General features: G+C 44.0%; 1 protein-coding gene across 1 annotated transcript in view; it reads right to left on the reverse strand.

Moving 5' to 3' along the window:
- Positions 1-19,586, reverse strand: part of LOC149067716 (uncharacterized) — a 113,453-nt gene that overhangs the window by 91,909 nt on the left and 1,958 nt on the right. Inside the window, exons 2-3 of the mRNA XM_089252358.1 lie at positions 18,119-18,175; positions 15,639-15,813 (exon numbers count right to left, since the gene is read on the reverse strand). Of these exons, the coding sequence (XP_089108484.1) occupies positions 15,639-15,813; positions 18,119-18,175 (232 nt within the window). The remainder of the gene's footprint in view (positions 1-15,638; positions 15,814-18,118; positions 18,176-19,586) is intronic.

A 19,586-nucleotide genomic window follows, 5' to 3' on the forward strand; every position in this document is an offset into this window, starting at 1 on the left:
CACAGACAAATCCCCAGTCCTGATAGTACTGAACGCGGATAGTCACAAACGCCCAACTCCTTTTCCTCACTATTTACAACTAGAAAAAATTCAGTTCTCACCATGTTTCAGATATCGGTCAAATAATTGTTTCACAAAGACCAGTCCAAAAAACCAGATATATTCGACTCATATTTTGCAGTAAAATTTTAGTAGGTGGTGGTGAATATACACGTTTTAATCACAATACCCTGCAACCATGGCAGTTGAAAAAAGATAAAAGGTGGTCAAATCGGTTCGTGCGTTCGTCCCGCTATTAAGAAATCTTGTTCTAAATGAAACCATAAAAATCCCCCGTACCAGAAGATGCCCATAACCCAGCATTTCGCTGACGAATATGCCTTTGTAATAGGGTCACTTAATCTATCACAGCTAGCAAAAAAATTAATTAGATCCTTGATGGCATTTTGAATAGGCTGAAGCAAACTTGACTCAAAATCTCAATGGAAAAAAATCCCGAAAAATCCAGGTTTTAAATAAAAATTCCCTCCCCTCAGATTCAAATTGATGGTAAAAATAGGAAATGTGTAAAAAAAACCTCCGAAACCCTGCATCACATCCTGGACTACTGAAATAGTTTTAGACAGATTTTGTCCGTCACGGAGTACCTGCTGCTCAACTGGACCCACCTCCTGCTTCGATGAAGCACGCGTTGACTCGCTGCGGGCGGGAATGGTCGGCAGCCTTCTGCCCCATTCTCAACTACTGCCCGAGTTTCGATCAGCTTTCGAATGCCTCCGGCAGCTGCTGATCGACTGGACCCACCACCTTCTTTGATGAAGCACGCGTTGACTCGCTGCGGGCGGGAATGGACGGCAGCCTTCTGCCCCATTCTCGACTACTGCCCGAGTTTCGATCAGCTTTCGACTGCCTCCGGCAGCTGCTGATCGACTGGACCCACCTCCCGCTTCGATGAAGCACGCGTTGACTCGCTGCGGGCGGGAATGGTCGGCAGCATTCTGCCCCATTCTCGACTACTGCAGAGTTTCGATCAGCCTTCGACTGCCTCCGGCAGCTGCTGATCGACTGGACCCACCACCTTCTTTGATGAAGCACGCGTTGACTCGCTGCGGGCGGGAATGGTCGGCAGCCTTCTGCCCCATTCTCGACTACTGCCCGAGTTTCGATCAGCCATCGACTGCCTCCGGCAGCTGCTGATCAACTGGACCCACCTCCTGCTTCGATGAAGCACGCGTTGACTCGCTGCGGGCGGGAATGGTCGGCAGCCTTCTGCCCCATTCTCGACTACTGCCCGAGTTTCGATCAGCCATCGACTGCCTCCGGCAGCTGCTGATCGACTGGACCCACCTCCTGCTTCAATGAAGCACGCGTTGACTCGCTGCGGGCAGGAATGGTCGGCAGCCTTCTGCCCCATTCTCAAATACTGCACGAGTATCAATCAGCGTTCGACTGCCTCCGGCAGCTGCTGATCGACTGGACCCACCTCCTGCTTCGATGAAGCACGCGTTGACTCGCTGCGGGCGGGAATGGACGGCAGCCTTCTGCCCCATTCTCGACTACTGCCCGACTTTCGATCAGATTTCGACTGCATCCGGCAGCTGCTGGTCGACGAAACCCACTTCCTGCTTCGATGAAACACGCCTCCCCCCCCCTCCCCCAACAGCCTTGCCCGAATTTCGGTCATCCTTTCTTTTCCACCCAGCGACTACTATTGTACCCATATTCCAACCCCCACCCCCTGTATGGAGGAAACGAATTCCAACTACGGGCTAATGTCACTCTGTTCAGTGCGGCCGGGGTACACCGAGTAATATCACGTAATTGTTTACCAAGACCAGACAAAAAAACCAGATATATTCGACTCATATTGTGCAGTAGAAATTTAGGACGTGGTGGTAAATGTTTGGTAAAAATTTTGATCCAAAGACTGAATTTCCCCCTTGGAATCGCAAGACTCATTCTAACATTCAATTAGGTAATTTTTAAGATGCCCTCAACATTTTTAAGCTAGTATGTTTTCAACTTGGGCTGCCGCGCCCGAATTTTTCTTATCGGTAAATTGTCGTCGGTTAACTTTCCCAGCTGTGATTTTTTCGTCTGGGAATTTTCCTATCGGTGAATTATGCGTAGGGTGAATTGTTGTCGGTGAGTTTTCCTATTTAATCACCCAAGATTCGTTGAACCGGTGACAAATTAATGATCCGAGTACAAAGATAATTACGGTATATTTTTTGTCTCTTTAATAATTCGAATTTTGATAATTTTTTTTGTCCCATTTGGCGATATAAAAACAGAAATTGGAAAAAAATATGTATACAGTTCCCTTCCTCTCTTCTCTTTCTTGGATAATGATGATCTGCCGCCAAAAGGAATCACGTGATCGACCTGCAACAATCGAAAAAAAAAATTGATGCGATGCGTAACATTAATCGATGCATCTGTGATGACAGAAATTACAATAAAAGTTTCACGTGATTATCATTTCTTTTAAAAAAACAAAAAATACACACCAGTAATAAAACCTATCGGAATCCGAGGATCCACGCGTCTTTACAGTTGCGTATTTACGGAAGGGGGGGGGGCATTTTAGCGGGCCGAGCCCATGGGGGCAAGTTCAGAGGCACGGCAAATTTGAGGAATGAGTGGGGCAAGAAAATTATGTTAGGATGGGAGAAGAGGGTGGCAGAATTTGTGCGTATAAACCGTCAATAAATCTGCCTCTACCTAGACAGCTAGTGGCTAGGTCACCAAAATTGACCTAGAGAGTTTGCAAGCACGCGAGTGAGCAAAAGAGTGATCTAGAGAGTGTGGAAGCATGTGAATGACCAAACAAAGTGACCTAGAGAGTGTGAAAGTTTGTGAATGACCATAAAAATGACTTAGAGCATGTGCAAGCACGTGAATGACAGAAACAGAGACCTAGAGCGCGTGCAAGCACGTGAGTGGGCAAATGGGTGATCTAGAGTGTTTGAAAGCATGTGAATGACTAAAAGACTGACCTAGAGCGTGTGCAAGCATTTGAATGACCAAAAGAGTGATCTAGAGCGTGTGAAAGCTTGTGAATGACCATAAGAATGACCTAGAGAATGTGCAAACGATCAAAAGAGTGACCCAGCAATGAACCATCTCAGTGAGCAATCAAAAGAGTGTCCTAGAGCATGTGTAAGCACGTGAGTGTCCAAAATAGTGTTCAAACATGTGAATGACTAAATGAGTGGGGCTTGAAGAGTGTGGCTTGTTGGTTGCGTTTGTCAAGTTTTATATAAACAGTGGCGTATTTACGGGGGGGGGGGGAGAAGCTTAGCTGGCTAAATAGTTTGGGGCGGAAAGTTCAGAGGGGCGGCACATTTGGGGAAGGAATGGACAAGAAGATTATAATACGAGAAGAGCGGCAAAATTTGTACAACCCTAAATAAACGGTAAGGGACTATGCCAGTGAGTGTGACTTAAAGAATTTGCAAACACTTGAGTGAGTAACAGAGAGGCCTAGCATATGAATGACCAAAAGAATGTGTAAACGTGTAAATGCTCAAATGAGTGACTTATAATGCAAGAGATAATGCCAGTGAACGACCATAAAAGTGACCTAGAGTGAAAGTATGTCAGCTACCAAAACAGTGTGCAAGCATGTGAGTGACCAAAAGCCTGCAAGCATATAAATGACGAAAAAGAGTGACTTAAGAGAGTCTGTGAGCACGGGAGGGACCAAAAGAGTGACTTGGAGCAGTGTTTCTTAACTTTTTTTCCCCCGTGGCCCCCCTTTGGACCATATTTTTTTCTCGTGGCTCCCCTGTGTTACCCAGGGGTCTTCCACTCTCATCCAGAAACGAGATCCTTTATACGTATAGAAATGATTTTTTTCAGTAAATTTGAACTGGACATAAATTTTGTAAATAAGATTCGTCTCCAGACCACTGGGCTCAAATTTATAGAGCTCCCGTGTAGTCTGAGTTCTATTAAGGGCAGTCTCAACATCATGGGCCCCTAGGCAAAGTGATGTTCTAGCACTGCCCCATATTAGTGACTGTCCCATATTAATAACAGCCTACATACAGTATTTTCATTTATCCTCAAAATTTATTGCGCTGTGTCCTAAATATAATGAGGTGGGGGTCACTTATTGGCATGAGATCCCCCCCACCCCCCACACACACACACACATACAAGACTGGAACTGATACAGCTGCAGCCTGGGGGCGCGATATGATTCTCATCATTTTTTTGTTTATTCAGAATATAAATTTAATATGGTGGGATCCATAAAATATCTAGCCAGGAGGCCTACAAGAAACCCCATCCTGGGGGGGGGGCTTCTGCAAAGTATAGGGGGTTCAGGCCCGGGAACTTAAGATGGCGCTATTTTTATGAGTGGATTTGCAGGATTCTGTAAGTAGTTACACTTCTCCCTCCCACCCTATTTCACTTGAAACATATACGCTCAACCCATGGCCCGAATGTGGCCTTTGTAATAATGGTCCTCAAACTTAATTTTTTAAAAATGAATGAAGCGGCACATAATCAGGTCTCACGGCACATTCTTAGGCAACTTAAGTGGCCCGTGGCACATTAACGGATCATTTAAATGGGCTGCGGCACGTTCTCACCTCACTTAAGTGACCGACGTGCATTTCCAGATCACTTGATTGTCCCGCGGCGCATTTTCAAACCAATGGAGCGGCCCGCACACTTCAAAAGGTTGAGCACTTTTTACTAAAAGAGACTTTATTTGATTTTACATTTCTCCACACCTAAATTTTTCTTCTCGGCTCTCTGGCCCTCCAAATCACCTGCCATGGCCACCTTTGCACTTCATTTTTTCCCGTGGCCCCCCCCCCTTAAAAAATCTCAGTACCACAAGGGGGCTATGTGCCTCCCCGGTTGAGAACCCCTGACTCAGAAAGAGTGTGTGAGCATGGGAGTGACCAAAAGAGTGGCTAAGAGACACAGGGGTACTTGTAGGAAGGGGAGAAGGCCAAGCGGGTTGTAGCACAGGGTGGAAAATTCGAGGGAAGAGTAGCCAAAGAAATTAGACTAGAATGGGAGAAGAGGGCGGCGAAGTTCGTAGGGCAACCTCTGTAGGGCTTGAAACCGTGTGTGTGTTAATAAATCAAATAAGAATGCACTCCATGAGCTGCAAAATGCAAAATGAGAACGTTCCCTAGCTTTTTTAGCTTGATTAGAAATAGAATGAATAGAGAATTTAAACTTGGATAAAGGTTTGGCGGGTTTTGGAGTCGTCAAAACCACCAAACAGGAGAATGTGCGTGGGGAATGTTAAAAATACAACTTCTGTATGATGCTCCCATCATAGAGCCCCAGCTTGATTGGATCTGAATTCTTGAAGATAAGTTGGATAAGGTTTTGGCGAGTTTTGGAGCCGTGAAGAAACCGCTAAACAGGAGAAGGTAAGAAGAACCAGAGGCGGATTTATGGCTTTGCCACCTATGGGCTACACAAATCTTTTGTCGCCCTTCTGATATCCTTTACCACTCATCCCCCCCGCCCAACCTCCTGTAATTAGCATCTGTCTCTAAGTCACTCTTTTCGTCAATCATATGCTTGCACAATTTCTTTGTCGTTTCTTGACCAGGTCCTTCACTCTGTATAGATGACTCCTATGCTTACACACTCTCACGGCCAATTTTTTGGGCACTCTCGTGCTTACACACTCTCTAGATCACTCACTGTTTTGGTCGTTCATTAACTTGGTCCATTGTTCTCTAGCTCACTCTTTTTGGTCTATCACGTTTGCACACTATTTTTGGTCTATCACGTTTGCACACTATTTTTGGTCATTTACATGCTTGTACATTGTTTTGGCAACTCACATGCTTATACACACTCTGGGTCACTCTCACGATCGCTCACTGACCTAATCCCACGCTCTCTTGGTCACTCACTGATCTGGACCCACGCTCTCTACATCATTCTTTTGGTTACTCACAAGCTTGGAAACACTTTAGGTCACTCAATTTATCACTAGCTAACCTGGTCACTTGCTCTCTAGATCACTCACATGCTCGTAGACTCTCTAGCACAGTGGTTCTCAAACTTTTTTTTCTGCGGCCCTTTGCTCTAGTGGACGCGTATTCGCTGCTCCGTAGAGTAGGCTTACAAAAAAATCTCATTTTATGGTATTGTGAATATGCACACATTAATAAGGACAGCTCACCGCGACACCCCTGGCAAAGGTTGGTAATGCCCCCTAGGAGGCACGACGCACACTTTCAGAACCAACTGCTCCAGATAAATCGCTTGGTCACTCACCCTTTGCTCTGTAGCACAGCGGATTTATGGTTCTACTGTCAGTGACCAAAACAAACTCGGCAACCCTTCTCCAATTCCACTAATTTTCTAAACGTTTCCGCTCCTCGGAACTTGTCGCTCTGGGCTATAGTCCGCTAAGCACCCGCCACCCCCTTGTTAATACGCCACTGGGTAGAACCCAAAAACTAACTTTTGTATAATATGAGAAAACGTGCATGTCACGGATTGAATTACCCTGGTACGTTCGAGCTACAGGGTTTTGCCGGGGCTTCCCCCTCCCCCCCCCCCATATGGCTCCATGACTGCATTTATTAAATGAAAGGTCATCTTATATAAGCTTTTGAACTGAGACCGTTTATTCAGCTCTTTAAGATAGATAAGGTTTCGAGCGAATCACATTTTAAGTTGGATCAAATTTTTGGCTTGTTTCGTAGTTGGTAAAAACCGCCAAACAGGAGATGGTGGAATCTAAAAATGCAACTTCTCGTTTGTGTGAGAAAGCTGTTGCATATTTTAAAATTAGCTCTCCCTTATACTCTACCTTTTGCTTGGCAAGATTTCGAGAAAATCGCATTTAAGGTTGTATTAAGTTTTGGCAGTTTTTGGAGTCTGAGAAATCGCCAGAAAAAGGGGGGAAATGGGATTCGGATTTACAATCTCTGTATGTATGTATGTAACTATGTATCTATTGAACAAGAAAACTCATTTTAAAATTTTGAAATTTTACACTTTCGTGTGTGATCAGGTGTCTATCAAATCATATTTGAAACAGAACGTTTCGGTTTTTGGTGTCGGGGAAAACTCGCCGAATTTGGGTGGGGAATCCAAACTGAAATCTTTCTCCTCATGCTCGAGAAAACTTGTATGCGTGGCATATATATATTGAACGAAAGCCCGTTTTTTGTGGAGGATTTAAGTGCAGTAGAATCCGGACAATCCGGCCTAATGTGGCGGGAGAGCGGGCCGGATAACCGAAAAGCCGGATAGGCCGGAGTTCTATAAATGCTCACTTCCTACCCATCTCCCCCCATACCATCAAAAACCACTCCTATTCGTATTTTGTGATCTCTTGGTACAGGTCATACTTTATACATAAATTTATAAACAATGCAAATGTTCGTTATGCATGTTACATCTAAAAAATTTATTACAGAAACAGGAAGTCCAAAAATATAAATGTTATTGCGAAAATTATGTAAATAGTTCTTACTTATATTTATCATGTCATTTGTCGCCTGTATAAATAGGCGTTATCTTATGTAACAATGAAAATATCAACGCATTCTTCTGTAAATATCGCCAAGTTGGCAACGAACTTGGCGAAGTTTGGCGACAGCTCCGAGGATTTGGTGACGTCTTGGTGCCAAGAGACTAGGCCGGGTTATATCCACTATATAAGGTCCATATATAGTCGCTCCCGACAGCGCAATGCATGAACGAGGTTGCTTTAAAATTGGCGCTTAGCATTGGCGAAGAGTGAGAGATATTCTGTTTGGGCGACTATTGGTTGGCACCAACATATATTACCTGGCTACGTTTAACAACGTATTTACTTAACTTTACATAGAACTCGCTACTGCAATTGGTGTTGTGGTTAATGTAAGAGTCTCTAGCACAGCGGGGGTTGGGGGGTTCGAATCCCACTCAGAAAAGCTGTTGCTTTTATTTTTCTTCCATCTTCATTTCTTGATCTCTTAAACTAATTTTAATTGTCCTGGTTCTGATATTTCTAGTAAAAATTGGAACTTCGGAATATTTATGGCCGCGGTATAGTGTTGCCCGTGGTTGGTGTTTGGAACATTCTGTTTGAACTTATCAGTTTTGCCATGTTTCCGGTTGTGGTGAAAACAGAGTCGGCGTAAATTGGTAAGCAGGTATTTTTAAATGCGGGAAGGATGTTCAAAAAATCATTTTTTACGAGGCCTGATGCCACGAATTGGGAGCCTCGAGTGCTGGGGCAACACTATCTCCCCAGCGCGACCCAACCCGCAAGGGCAAAAGGCTTATATCCCTGGAGGGACAGAGCCTGTGTCGTGACTGGTTTGTCGGGGCAACACTATATAAATACTACACTAGCAGAAAGCCTCCGCGCGAAGCTCGTGACGTCACTGAAGTCGTACATTTCACCTATACTGCAAAAAAAGGTTTAGATATAAAAGATTTCGCATACGTCGGACTGCTATATCCAATGGTTACAGGTTAAATGGACGATTTCAGTGACGTCAAAGCTTCGCGCGAAGGCTTTTTGCCATAGAAGGCTTTGATCGGGGAAAGTCTCATGACAGTTTTATATGGTTAAAATTTTGTAGAGAGTATGTGAATTGGTAGGGCGGCATTTATATAGCTCGGTAAGGGGAGCCTCAGAAAACTTTGTTTTGCCCGGGGAGGTGGGGGGAGGGGGGCCCGTAATGCTGTTGAAGACGGCTCTGGGCTTACTTTATGTAAATTCAGTGAAATCTTAACACAAAAACTAAGAATTAACACGAGTTATTATTCGCAATTAACTTATTTTCTCTGCTTTCGTGTCACACACACATTCAGGGCCGCAACTAGAAATGAAAATTTGCTCTGTTACTGGTGGGATCTGTGTCCATTTTAGCACCCCTCCCCGCAAATTTTTAACGGAAAGTTGTAAAACTCAGCGCCCTTCCTGGTCCAGCGCCCGGGACACCAGATCACCCCCTTCCCCGCTCTCCCTTAGTTACAGTCCTGGTGAATCTTTTCGTAAAAAATCTTCAACTGTTCAATCAAGTGCTCTTAACATTTTAGGATATCTACCGGATGGCTGATGCTGGGGGCAAAAATTACATTATTTGTATTGCCCCCTATTCCACTGGCGCACTAAGCACGTGCTTATTTTGCTTAATGGCTAATCCCATGACCCCTAAAAAAGCTGGGCTGACAGGGCTCTAGCCCTGGGACCCGGGATAATGCTGATCATTTTTTTGCTTTTCTACGCTATAAATTAACTACAGAAAGTGCCCGCAAAAGATCCCAACTTAGCGGCCTCGCACAAGCCCGTGGGGGCCATGGTTAATCCAGTAATGGCGGCCGCGGGTCACTCGAGTGATTTAAATATGTGCTTCGGGTCGCTTAAGCTATCTGGCAATATACACGGGTCACGAAAGTGATATAATCATTCGTGTGCCACTTGAGTTTTCAAAAAAAAAAAAAAGAAGAAATATTTAAATGAATCATTGAACTTCTGAATAACGTCGCACAAACAATTTGCATTCGAAAGCCAATTTCTGTCGCATGTTAGAGTATGATTCCGACAAGAGCGACATCTATGATAATTCTGTTCCAGTAGAAAAAGTCCATTTCCCATTAACATAACATTGCAAGCGCGAGCTCGGAAACACAGCTGTCGAAAATCAAATATTCTTCCTAAAAATTTCAAATAAATGTCCCGGTAATGCAGGATATTCGTGGCTTCTGCTCAAAAAAATTATTAATGTTTTGAGAATAATTACTCTAGAAAATAATTAATTAATAAACAGTAATTCTACATTGCTTTATCATTAGAAGATGCCGTACGACGAATCTGATGACGTCACTCAAACCTTGAGAGCGAAAATTGAAAATCCGGTTTTACGGCCCACCTGACTAGTGACGTCATTCATCTCTTCAGTGATTCGTTCCTTGTTTTTTCGCCCCTCCTACAATCGATGCCACTGCACTTTCTGCGTTTCTCATTCGTTCTCCGATGATGACGTCATGATTAAGCTTAAGGCTCAATGCTACGCTTTTAAGAGAAAAATCGGGAAAATAAACCAGTTTCTTTTCTCTAGACTGACCATATTTCCTCGAGAGAAATACGGGAAAATACGAGACATCGCCAATTATCGCCAAGAATGACGCCAAAAGTGAACGAAGTTGCCAAATATTGCTGAAATTACGGAAAGACGCTATGGCGAGAAATAAAGCATTGCTGCAAATTGCAGTGGATTAAAATGAATTGCACGAAACAAAGCGTTCACAAACACAAATGTGGGAGATTAATGTTATTATTTACAGTTGTAACTATCATAATATAACTTACGGGTTGAAAAATAATTTCAATCTTTGACTTCAATAGAGAATAAAAATTCAAATAGGAGTCATGTTAAAAACGGGAAAAACCGGGACCGCCAGAAAAAGAAAAAAAACCGGGACTGTCCCGGGAAATACGGGACGTATCGTCACCCTACTTTTCTCTCTTTTGTTGTGTGACTGCAGTTTTTGAGTTCATCTGTAAATTAAAAACAAAAGACTACTGCCACCCCCAAAAATTCTGAAATTTTGCTCAAATGTGTTAGTTTTCATATGCTAGTAAAAAGGAACCTCAGATTTAGAAGTTAACCAACCCAAGTAGTTTTTAAAACAAATATTGAATTCTCAGATTTTTCAAATTTATACATTTTTTCAAACTTTAAAATTCTAACGTATGATCAGATATCGAAGAGTTCGAGGTTCATCTTATACTAGATAAAACATTCCGTATAAATATTTCCACAAAATTTCAGAATTTTTGGTGCAGTAGGTTTTTTTCTTTTTCATATCTTAAACGGATGAGCTCAAAAACTTATGAAAATCGCGCTCAAAGCATTTTTTCTTGTTGACGTTTATACTACAGTCGAATCCCGTTTTAACGAATACCGATATAGCGAAAAAATCTCGTTTTAAAACGAACACTTTTCTAATTCCCGCAGATAAGCTTACGTAGGAACAATGCAAATACCCGGAATTCCTTTATAACGAAATTTCGTTGTAACAAAGTGATTTCTCCAGTCTCTTGGAGTTCGTTATAACGGGATTCGACTGCATAATTCATTGGTTTTTAATTTTATTTTGAAAAACAAAAACAAATTAACCCGATTGGCACGAAATGTTTGCATTTGATTTGATTTTCACAGTTCTGTGGTGTTTGGTCAGAACACGACAACTCCAAAATCATATTATAATCCCGTTATTACGAACTCCAAGAGACCGGAGAAATCACTTCGCTATAACGAAATTTCGTTATAAAGGAATTCAAGGTATTTGCACATTGGCCCTATGAATAGTTATCTGGGGGGATTAGAAGTATTCGTTATAACGAGATTTTCGCTATAACGGTATTCGTTACAACGGGATTCGACTGCATAAGCATTTTCATTGCCATTGAAAAATCAAAACAAAAGCAAACACACAAATACAAATGAAAACATCATACATCAGCATGTTGTTTAGCCGTACGCACGTATTTGTGCATTTATCTCACTTCTAATTAGTTATTATTAGCAAGACTTACTTTTAGATTTGAAAAAAACCATTTTTTGGAGATTTCATGTTCTGACCAAACACGACAGAATTGTGAATGAAATGTTTTTTAAAGTCAAAAATGCTTGAAAAATCGATTTCAGGGATCCCTTAAATTATAGTTTCCCAACCTTTTTTGTCCCATCGCCCCCTTCCCCAGAAAAAATTTTCTCCCATCACCCCAACGCAATCTAACCCATAGGATCCTATGTTATACTCGTAGCTTCTACGGCTCCCTAGAACATTCCATCGCCCCCCAGGGGGGCGTTAACGCCCACGCTGGGAATCACTGCCTTAAATGAATAAAGTGTGTCCAATCATTTTGAGATGAGATTTTTTTTTTCTTTTCTAGTTTCGATTCAGAAGTTTTGGAAGATTTACATGTTGCATATCACAGCGTTTGATTGCAACTCTGCAACACGATTAACTTGAGTAACACAACAAGCATAAAGAATGAAATCTGTCACAGTTACAAATTGGCACAATGAATGAATACTATCACAATACATTAAGAGGAAAAGCGCCAATCGTGAAAAAAAGAAGACCGAACTTGGCTTCTAATGGGATTGAATATATTTCTGTTCATATTTTCAAAGAAGTGGCAACCAGCTGCTGGCGGGAAAATGTACTTTCGTTGGATGTTTGGCACGTAATGGAACGTTAGAAAAATGACACGTCACAAAAATTCAAAGCATCACAAGTCATTAAATATTCGTCGGATCATTTTTTAGGATCATGTGGAAAACACTTGAATCACGTGCGTAATTATTGGGCGGCCGATAGTTACCACCAGGGCTGTTACCACCACCTTACCAACTGGTGACCCGGGACAAGCGCACATTTTGACGCCCCCATGCAATGTTGAAGGAGAGTTTTCGGAATGAAATTTGTGCCCCCTCGGGTCCAGCGCCCGGGGCACGAGACCCGCCTGCATCTCCCTAGTTGCGGCCCTTCCCGCGGGGGGGGGGGGGTCTCAAATAGACAAGTGGCCCTCTTAACAATGAGATTGGTACTATATGATTTTCGAGAGTGTAAATAGGTACTCTAAGCAATTTAGAGAGGACGTAGAATATTACTTTCGTCGCCCTCCCCCCAACCCCCATGTGCTGTTAAGACGTTCCTCTGCTCTCTCAAATTCTAGAACCGGGTCCCAGGGGACATGCTTCGTCGGAAAAAAACCCTCATTATAAATGATTCGATATTGAGCTGCTCAGCCCTGTAGCTCTTTATGAAATTGGATCCTAAGCTGCAAAAACCATTTTTGTCGGGCGCTTTTTTGGACACGAGAAAAACTCGCCAAACAGGATCCAAACCTCAAAACTTATCAAATAAATTCCGCCAAAACACGCCATTCGTATATTGAATGGGAAACTAGTCCGTGGAACTAGACTTCCTTCCTTGATCGGTAAAATTCTGATCGGAAGTTCGCGAATACTTTGGCGAGCTTCCGGTAAATACTCGCCAAAATTAAAACTGCGAGGTTTAATAATACATAATGGGAAGGATATTGAAAAAAAGAGGGGGGGGGGTGTGCTCTCTTACCCGTCGGGAATGCGGCTCTGGTCGGCTTTCATAGGTTCGCTCTGGTTAGTTTCTCGGCTACCGTCTTACAGTGCTCGTGGACTGGCTTTATTTGCTCGTCACCGGAAAAAATGGCGATGATGAAAGCTTAAATGAAGATGCACGAAACAATCAGCTACTTAATGACATACAACATTCAGGTTAATTTCAAGCCATAAACCCGTGTCCCGCGGGCCAAATGTCGTCGAGGGCGACCCCAACCCCTAATTTTATAAAAAAATGAACTGAAATGGCACGTTTAATGGTGATCCGCGGCGCAGTTCCAGGTGTTTTCAAGCTGCTAGTGATTCACAGATCACTCAAAAGCGGCCCGCGGCATGTTTACAGGTCGCCGTGGCGTAGTTCCAGATCACTCAAGCGTTCGTGGGACATTTACAGATTCCCTCAAGGGGCTCACGGCACATTCTTACTTCAATTGTGTGGATCCGCGGCACATTCACAGATCATTCAAGTGGCCCTCGACACATTTTCACTTAAATTAAGTTGTCCGTGGCACTTTTCCAGGTAACTTAAGGGTTACAATTCCAGATCCCTTATATGGCCCCGCGGCACGTTTTCAAACTAATGAAGTGGTCCGCAATCTCCTAAAGGTTGAGCACCCTTGCCATAAACCAAGGGCAGCTCAATCTTTGAGAGAATGGGGGGTCACTTCACTGGTTTTAAAACATTATCGCGGATCTTTTAATTGGAACTGCACCGTGGGTCACTTTAGTGACATGTAAATGTGCCGCGGATCACTTAAAAGATCTGGAAAGACGCTGCTTGCCACTTGAGTGATGTGGAACTTTACCGTGGGCCACTTGAGTGATCCATAAATATGCCGCGAGGGACTTGAATGGCGTGGAACTGCAATGCGGGCGTCTTCAGTGCTCTGGAACTAAACAGTCAATTGCCGCAAGTAACTTAAAAGTAACCTATAAATGCGCCGCGAGCCACTTGAGTGATCTGTAACTGTACCGTGGGTCACTCAAGTAATATGTGAAACGCTGAGTGTCCCTTAAGTGATATGGGACTGAACCGCGGACCACTCAAGTAATCTGTGAAACGCTGTGTGTCCCCTTAAGTGATATGGGACTGTGCCGCGGGTCACTCAAGTAATCTGAAATGCTGCGCGTCCCTTAAGTGATATGGGACTGTGCCGCGGGTCAGTGATATGGGACTGTGCCACGAGTCACTCAAGTATTCTGAAATGCTGCGCGTCCCTGAAGTGACATGGGACTGCCGCGGGTCACCCAAGTAATCTGTGAAACGCTGCGTGCCCCTCCATAAATGAACTTGGGGGGGGGGGGCAGTCGTCCCCCTCTCCCACCACCGGTACCCGCCTGTGTGTGAAGCACATATCTTACCCCTTCCAAGATTGAAGGAGGTGAGGTTAAAGGGTGAATGAAATCAGAAGGTGCTCACAACATTTTTCAGCCCACGGACCAAATGCATGGCATTTCTTCAGCTCACGGGTCAGAAATTTCATGTAGTCTCAGGTGAGACTATATGACCCGCATTTTACGGGACATTCCCGTAAAATTTGTGCCATCCTGATTTTTTTCTTCTTCATAAAATGTTGTTTGTTCCCGTATTTTCGACGAAGCTTAACTAGTGCACCCCTGGGTGAAATCACCCCCACGATCAGGTGAGCATACAGATGGTCGTTGGGGGGGGGGAACTCCTCCCACGTATCAGATGTTTTGGGGGAGGGGTCGAAATCGGTGTGTCCCGTAAAATACGGGATGATCCCACGAACCTACGGAATAACTCGCCTCTGGTCCAGCGCCTGGATCACCAGACCCACCTGCTCCGTGTTAGTTTGACCCCCCAGGCATCCACAGGGACTCTCCCACCTAGAGAGGCTTTTATAAGTCACTCATACGTTTGCGCACTCTCTAGGTCACTTCTGTTTTTTGTCCCTCATTTACCCGATTCCTTGGTTTCTATGTCACTGTTTCGGTCGCTCACTGACCTGATCTCTCTATATGTCACTCTTTTCACCGTTCACATTCTTGCGCACACTCTCTAAATAACTTTTCTTTGTAACTCTCACTGATTTGATTCTTCCTCTCTCAGTGAGTGCAACACTCTTTTGGTCACTCCCATGCTCGCACACTCTTTTGGTTGCTCACTGACCCGATTCCTGTCATTATGTCACTCTTTCCGTCATTCTCAAGCATGCACGCACTTTAGATGACTCTTTTGGTCGCTGCCGCGCTGGCACTCTTTTGGCTGCTCACTGACCTCATCCCTCTCTGTATTTGTCACTCTCTTTTAGTCTTTCACATGCTTGCACACTCAGTAGCGATCATACGAGTGATTGCTACAACTCTTGCAATCATGTGAGCGATAAAATCATTGGCCTAGAGAGCGCTAGGGACAAGGCCAAGGAGTGACCTAAACAGCGAGGGACCAGTCGGTGTGTTAGCGAGAGAGTGACCTAAAGAGCGTTCGCCTACCAGACTACTGGAACATATATTTTGAGGAGTTTATGAGGTACCACAAAAAAGGAAAAAGGACTTACTGACCTCTCTCGGTCTTCATGACGACGCAGGAGAGTTCCTTGGTCCTCCCGAGTAAAGAGCGCTCTTCTTCGATCTTCAAGAAGGTGAACTTGGTGCCCCTCAACATGATGCCGCTGGAGAAGAGCATCGCCGGGTCTTGGAAAGCGCTGTTCAGCATTTCGACCTCTTGACTGGCGACCTAAATTTGGCGAGCAAGACAGGGGTGGGAAAGACACACGTTATATCAAACAGGTGGTGAATCAAAATGTGGTCCATGGGGAACGCCACTTGGCGAGCGATTATAGATAGCAAGAAATTTCAGGATCCCGCACTGGCGATTGATGACGCTGTTTGGCGATATTTTCAAACGCGACGTGAAAAACGTTGTTATTGTTCAATAGTAAATGTACACTCACCTGTAGATTCTCGTCCCTAGGATAGCTTGCCCAGCAATTGCCGTCCGTTCGACTGTGGATCGCGGCATAGATGCACGGCCCGTCGTTCTTCACATGTTTGGCGATGAATTTGGCGTATTCTGCTAATGGCAACTTCCCATCCTGATCTGCATTATACATAAGAAAGGCACTTTTGTTAATGCGGGGTTAACTAACATTAATAACAACTATAAATTGTAGACCCCGAAAGGAGGGGGAGCCACAGCTTCCTCTCCATTAACACCATCAAATCCAGCCAATTCTCTCACTTTTAACCTCCAGCTGATTAGGAACAGGCGGCTTATGATGCTCGAGACACACCAGGTGCCATCTCAACGCATCGGGCCCACCCGAAAGTGTGACTTGCGAGTGTGAAAGCGAGATGATTTCATCATTAAGAGTGGCCTAAGCCCCTGGGTTCCGGCAAGCAAACTAGCAAATTGTGACTACGGATAAACGTGGTGGGGTGGGGGGGAAGCACCCGAGTTACTCCAAGAAGTTGATCATAGAAATGTGAAAGCGACAAGAAAAGCATGTATTTTCCGTTGCTCAACTTCGTGCCCCCACCCGAACGGGAACCGTTGATCGGGGGTCTGGCCTGGGCCCCCCGGAACCCATGTATGCAGTGCCGTATTGATGACGCATGGGCTTACCCAGGCACGGCCCAGAGGGATCATGAAAATGAGATCTGGTTGAAAATTTCGAGCGTAAGCATGCAAATTGTTAGTCGGGCAAATTAGCCGGGTTGAGATGGGGGGCATCAGAAAAATCACTTCGCCCGGGGGCGCACGATGCTCTTAAGACGCCCCTACGGTGTAAATTTGATAGAAAATCAATCTATGATGCCCACTTAAAGGCTAATCTTAAAGGCGGCTTGAAAGGGGGGGGGGCTTGCTCCAGGACGTAATGGGGGATAGAGCCCATAAACAAGTCATATCAATAACGTCAATAAATAGCTTCGTCTAATAACATTTCATAAAAGAAGCGATGCGTGGCATTACTTACGAAAAGCCATGCGTGCGATCAAAGCGATGACGATGACCGATGACCTGATCTCATAATACGCTACCGAAAGGCGATCAAGAAGAACCTGCGCTCGTCTGTTCGCGAAAAATGTTTCTCGGCTAAAATAATGTCCTCAGCTTCCGAAAAAAAAATGGCCCTACGCCCTGAAATTTGTTTTGATTTGCGAGCAATTTGTTTAAGCATTGGAACCTCATCGTATTGTTGCCAGATTCAGAAATCGCAATTCCATTCCTGGACCGAGCGCGTAACGGCTTGCCCCGTTTTTTTATTTACTTATTCATTTTTATTTTCAGCCATAACAGGTATAAGAGGCCTTATCTTAACCCTTTGAGGACCAAGGCATCCGGGACGACGCGTCGAGAGGGGCGAATTGCGTAAGTTCTTTGAATCATCCCGTATTTTACGGGATAGACAAATTTTCCCATATTATTCGGCTCTTGGAAGGGTTGATAGTTCCTATCTCTCCCCTCCCGTATCCGCGCCTGAGCGAAGGCAGACATCTTCAGCTGAGAAAAGAGCGGAGGCAAGCATCTCTTCAGCTGCAAATTAAGCATCTCGAGATGTGAATGGAGTGAAGGCAGGCAAGCCCCTTAAGCTGGGAATGAAGCCGAGGCAGACATTTTCAGCTTCGAATAAGGCGAAGACAGACATCTGTAGCTGAGAATGGTGTGGAGGCAAGAATCTTCGGCACGGAAAGGAGTGGAGGTAAACATCTTCAGGGAAGAGTTGATCAACTTTGTCCAAGAATATTAAGAAGACACCAACGAATAAGGCAAATACACGAAAAAATACAAATGTATTTTGTATTTTCGTGTATTTGCCTTATTCGTTGGCGTCTTCTTAATAAGCATCTTCAGCTGCAAATGAAGCCGAAACAAATGTCTTCAGTGGCGAATGGAGCGAAGGCAGGCACCTTAAGATGGGAATGAAGCCGAGGCAGAAATTTTCAGCTCCGAATAAAGCGGTGGCAGGCGGATCCAGACCAGTATGTCGGAAAAGAGACTTATTGTGTAGGTCGTCCCGTATTTTACGGGACAAAATTACCCCATATTACTTTGATCGTTCCCCATTGCTGAAAATCATATGTAGTACTAGCGTCACCTAGATATCAAAAAAAAAAAAAAAAAAAGTTACAAAAATTTTAAATTTTTTTTGCAATTTATTGTGTTTTATGCTAAATACTGTAGATACCTAACGAACTTTCAATGCCTAAAAACTTTGCGTTACGTACTTCATAAATCCTTGTGGTCCAGAAAGGGGGGTTAATACACTGATCTCATTCAGAATGTGTTGACAGCTGTGTGGGGGGGGGGGAGAGCATGACTTTCAGAGCCCATAAAACCTGGACCATTTGGGGCCCGGCATGAACTGGGGGGGGGGGGGCTAATGCCCATAGATTGGTCTACGGAATGAGATCTGGTACTATCTTCGCGAGTAAGTATGCAAACATAACTTCCAGCCAAGTATGAAGCCCCTAGAACATCACTTTGTTCTTGGGGGGACCCCATGATGCTGAGACGGCCCTGTATTGAATCCTCTCCCCCTGCACCCCCCCCCCCCCATCAAGAAGGAAGCTTATTGAAGCTTCTTTCTTGGTAGGTTATTTCAAACTAAAGATGCGGACTAAACGCGCGTGTGAAAGGGCATGCGGATCCGGACCCGCATCCGCTCCGTGTGAAAGGGTCATTAGACTTCCCGAGGTTATGTCGTTTTGTGGTGATCGTGATTATTATGTGAAGAAGTTTAACACTAGAACGACGGATCGTCGCTAGAAGAAGAAATCGACAAAAGTTGTTTTTCTTTACCGAAACTTCTTAAAACAGTGTCTGTCAGTCAGTCCTCTTTCGATTTATTTCTGCAATAAACTCTTGTTCATACGCCATTTTTTTTTTTTTTTTTTGGAATTTTTGACAAAAGAGCTTGTTACGGCAAATACCAATCCCGTGTTTTGTTATTTTAACCAGCACCTCCTAGAGATAGATAGATCCTCTATCTCTAGGAAGTGCTGCTTTAATCCCTTCGCTTTACTAGCGATTGGCAAGAAATTCGGACGCTCTCTATTCGACGAATCGGCGATAAATATTTAAACCTTGTCCTAACCTAACCGCATGTTAAAAAGAGGAAAAGGGGAAAAAGTTGAAGAGAAAAGGGAAGGGGAAAAAAACAAATGAAAAAGAGCAAAACAGTGCAATAGATAAGTTGATAAGAATGTAGATGCAAAATTCAATTTCTCTTTTCACCCTCACCCTACCCGTTCTCTCTCTTTCACGCTTATAAGAAAGATGCATCATATGTGGGGGGGGACTCGCTATCAGGGCAGACAAAAAAAAAAAAAAAAAGGAAAAATAGGATATTAAAGGATTGTAGGATTGCAACAAAGCCTCGCGATGATGGGAAGAGAGGAAAGAAAACAGAGAGAACTTGATTTAATTTATTCTACTGGCGTTTGAACGCAATATTACGTCCTTGATCGTAAAGTGGTTAAAAAAGATGTCTGACTATGACTTTGTGA

Source organism: Pholcus phalangioides, unplaced genomic scaffold (genome assembly GCF_987345545.1).
Source record: "Pholcus phalangioides strain wild (caught in Gottingen) unplaced genomic scaffold, Ppha-v1.0 ptg000028l_1, whole genome shotgun sequence".
NCBI lineage: Eukaryota > Metazoa > Arthropoda > Arachnida > Araneae > Pholcidae > Pholcus > Pholcus phalangioides.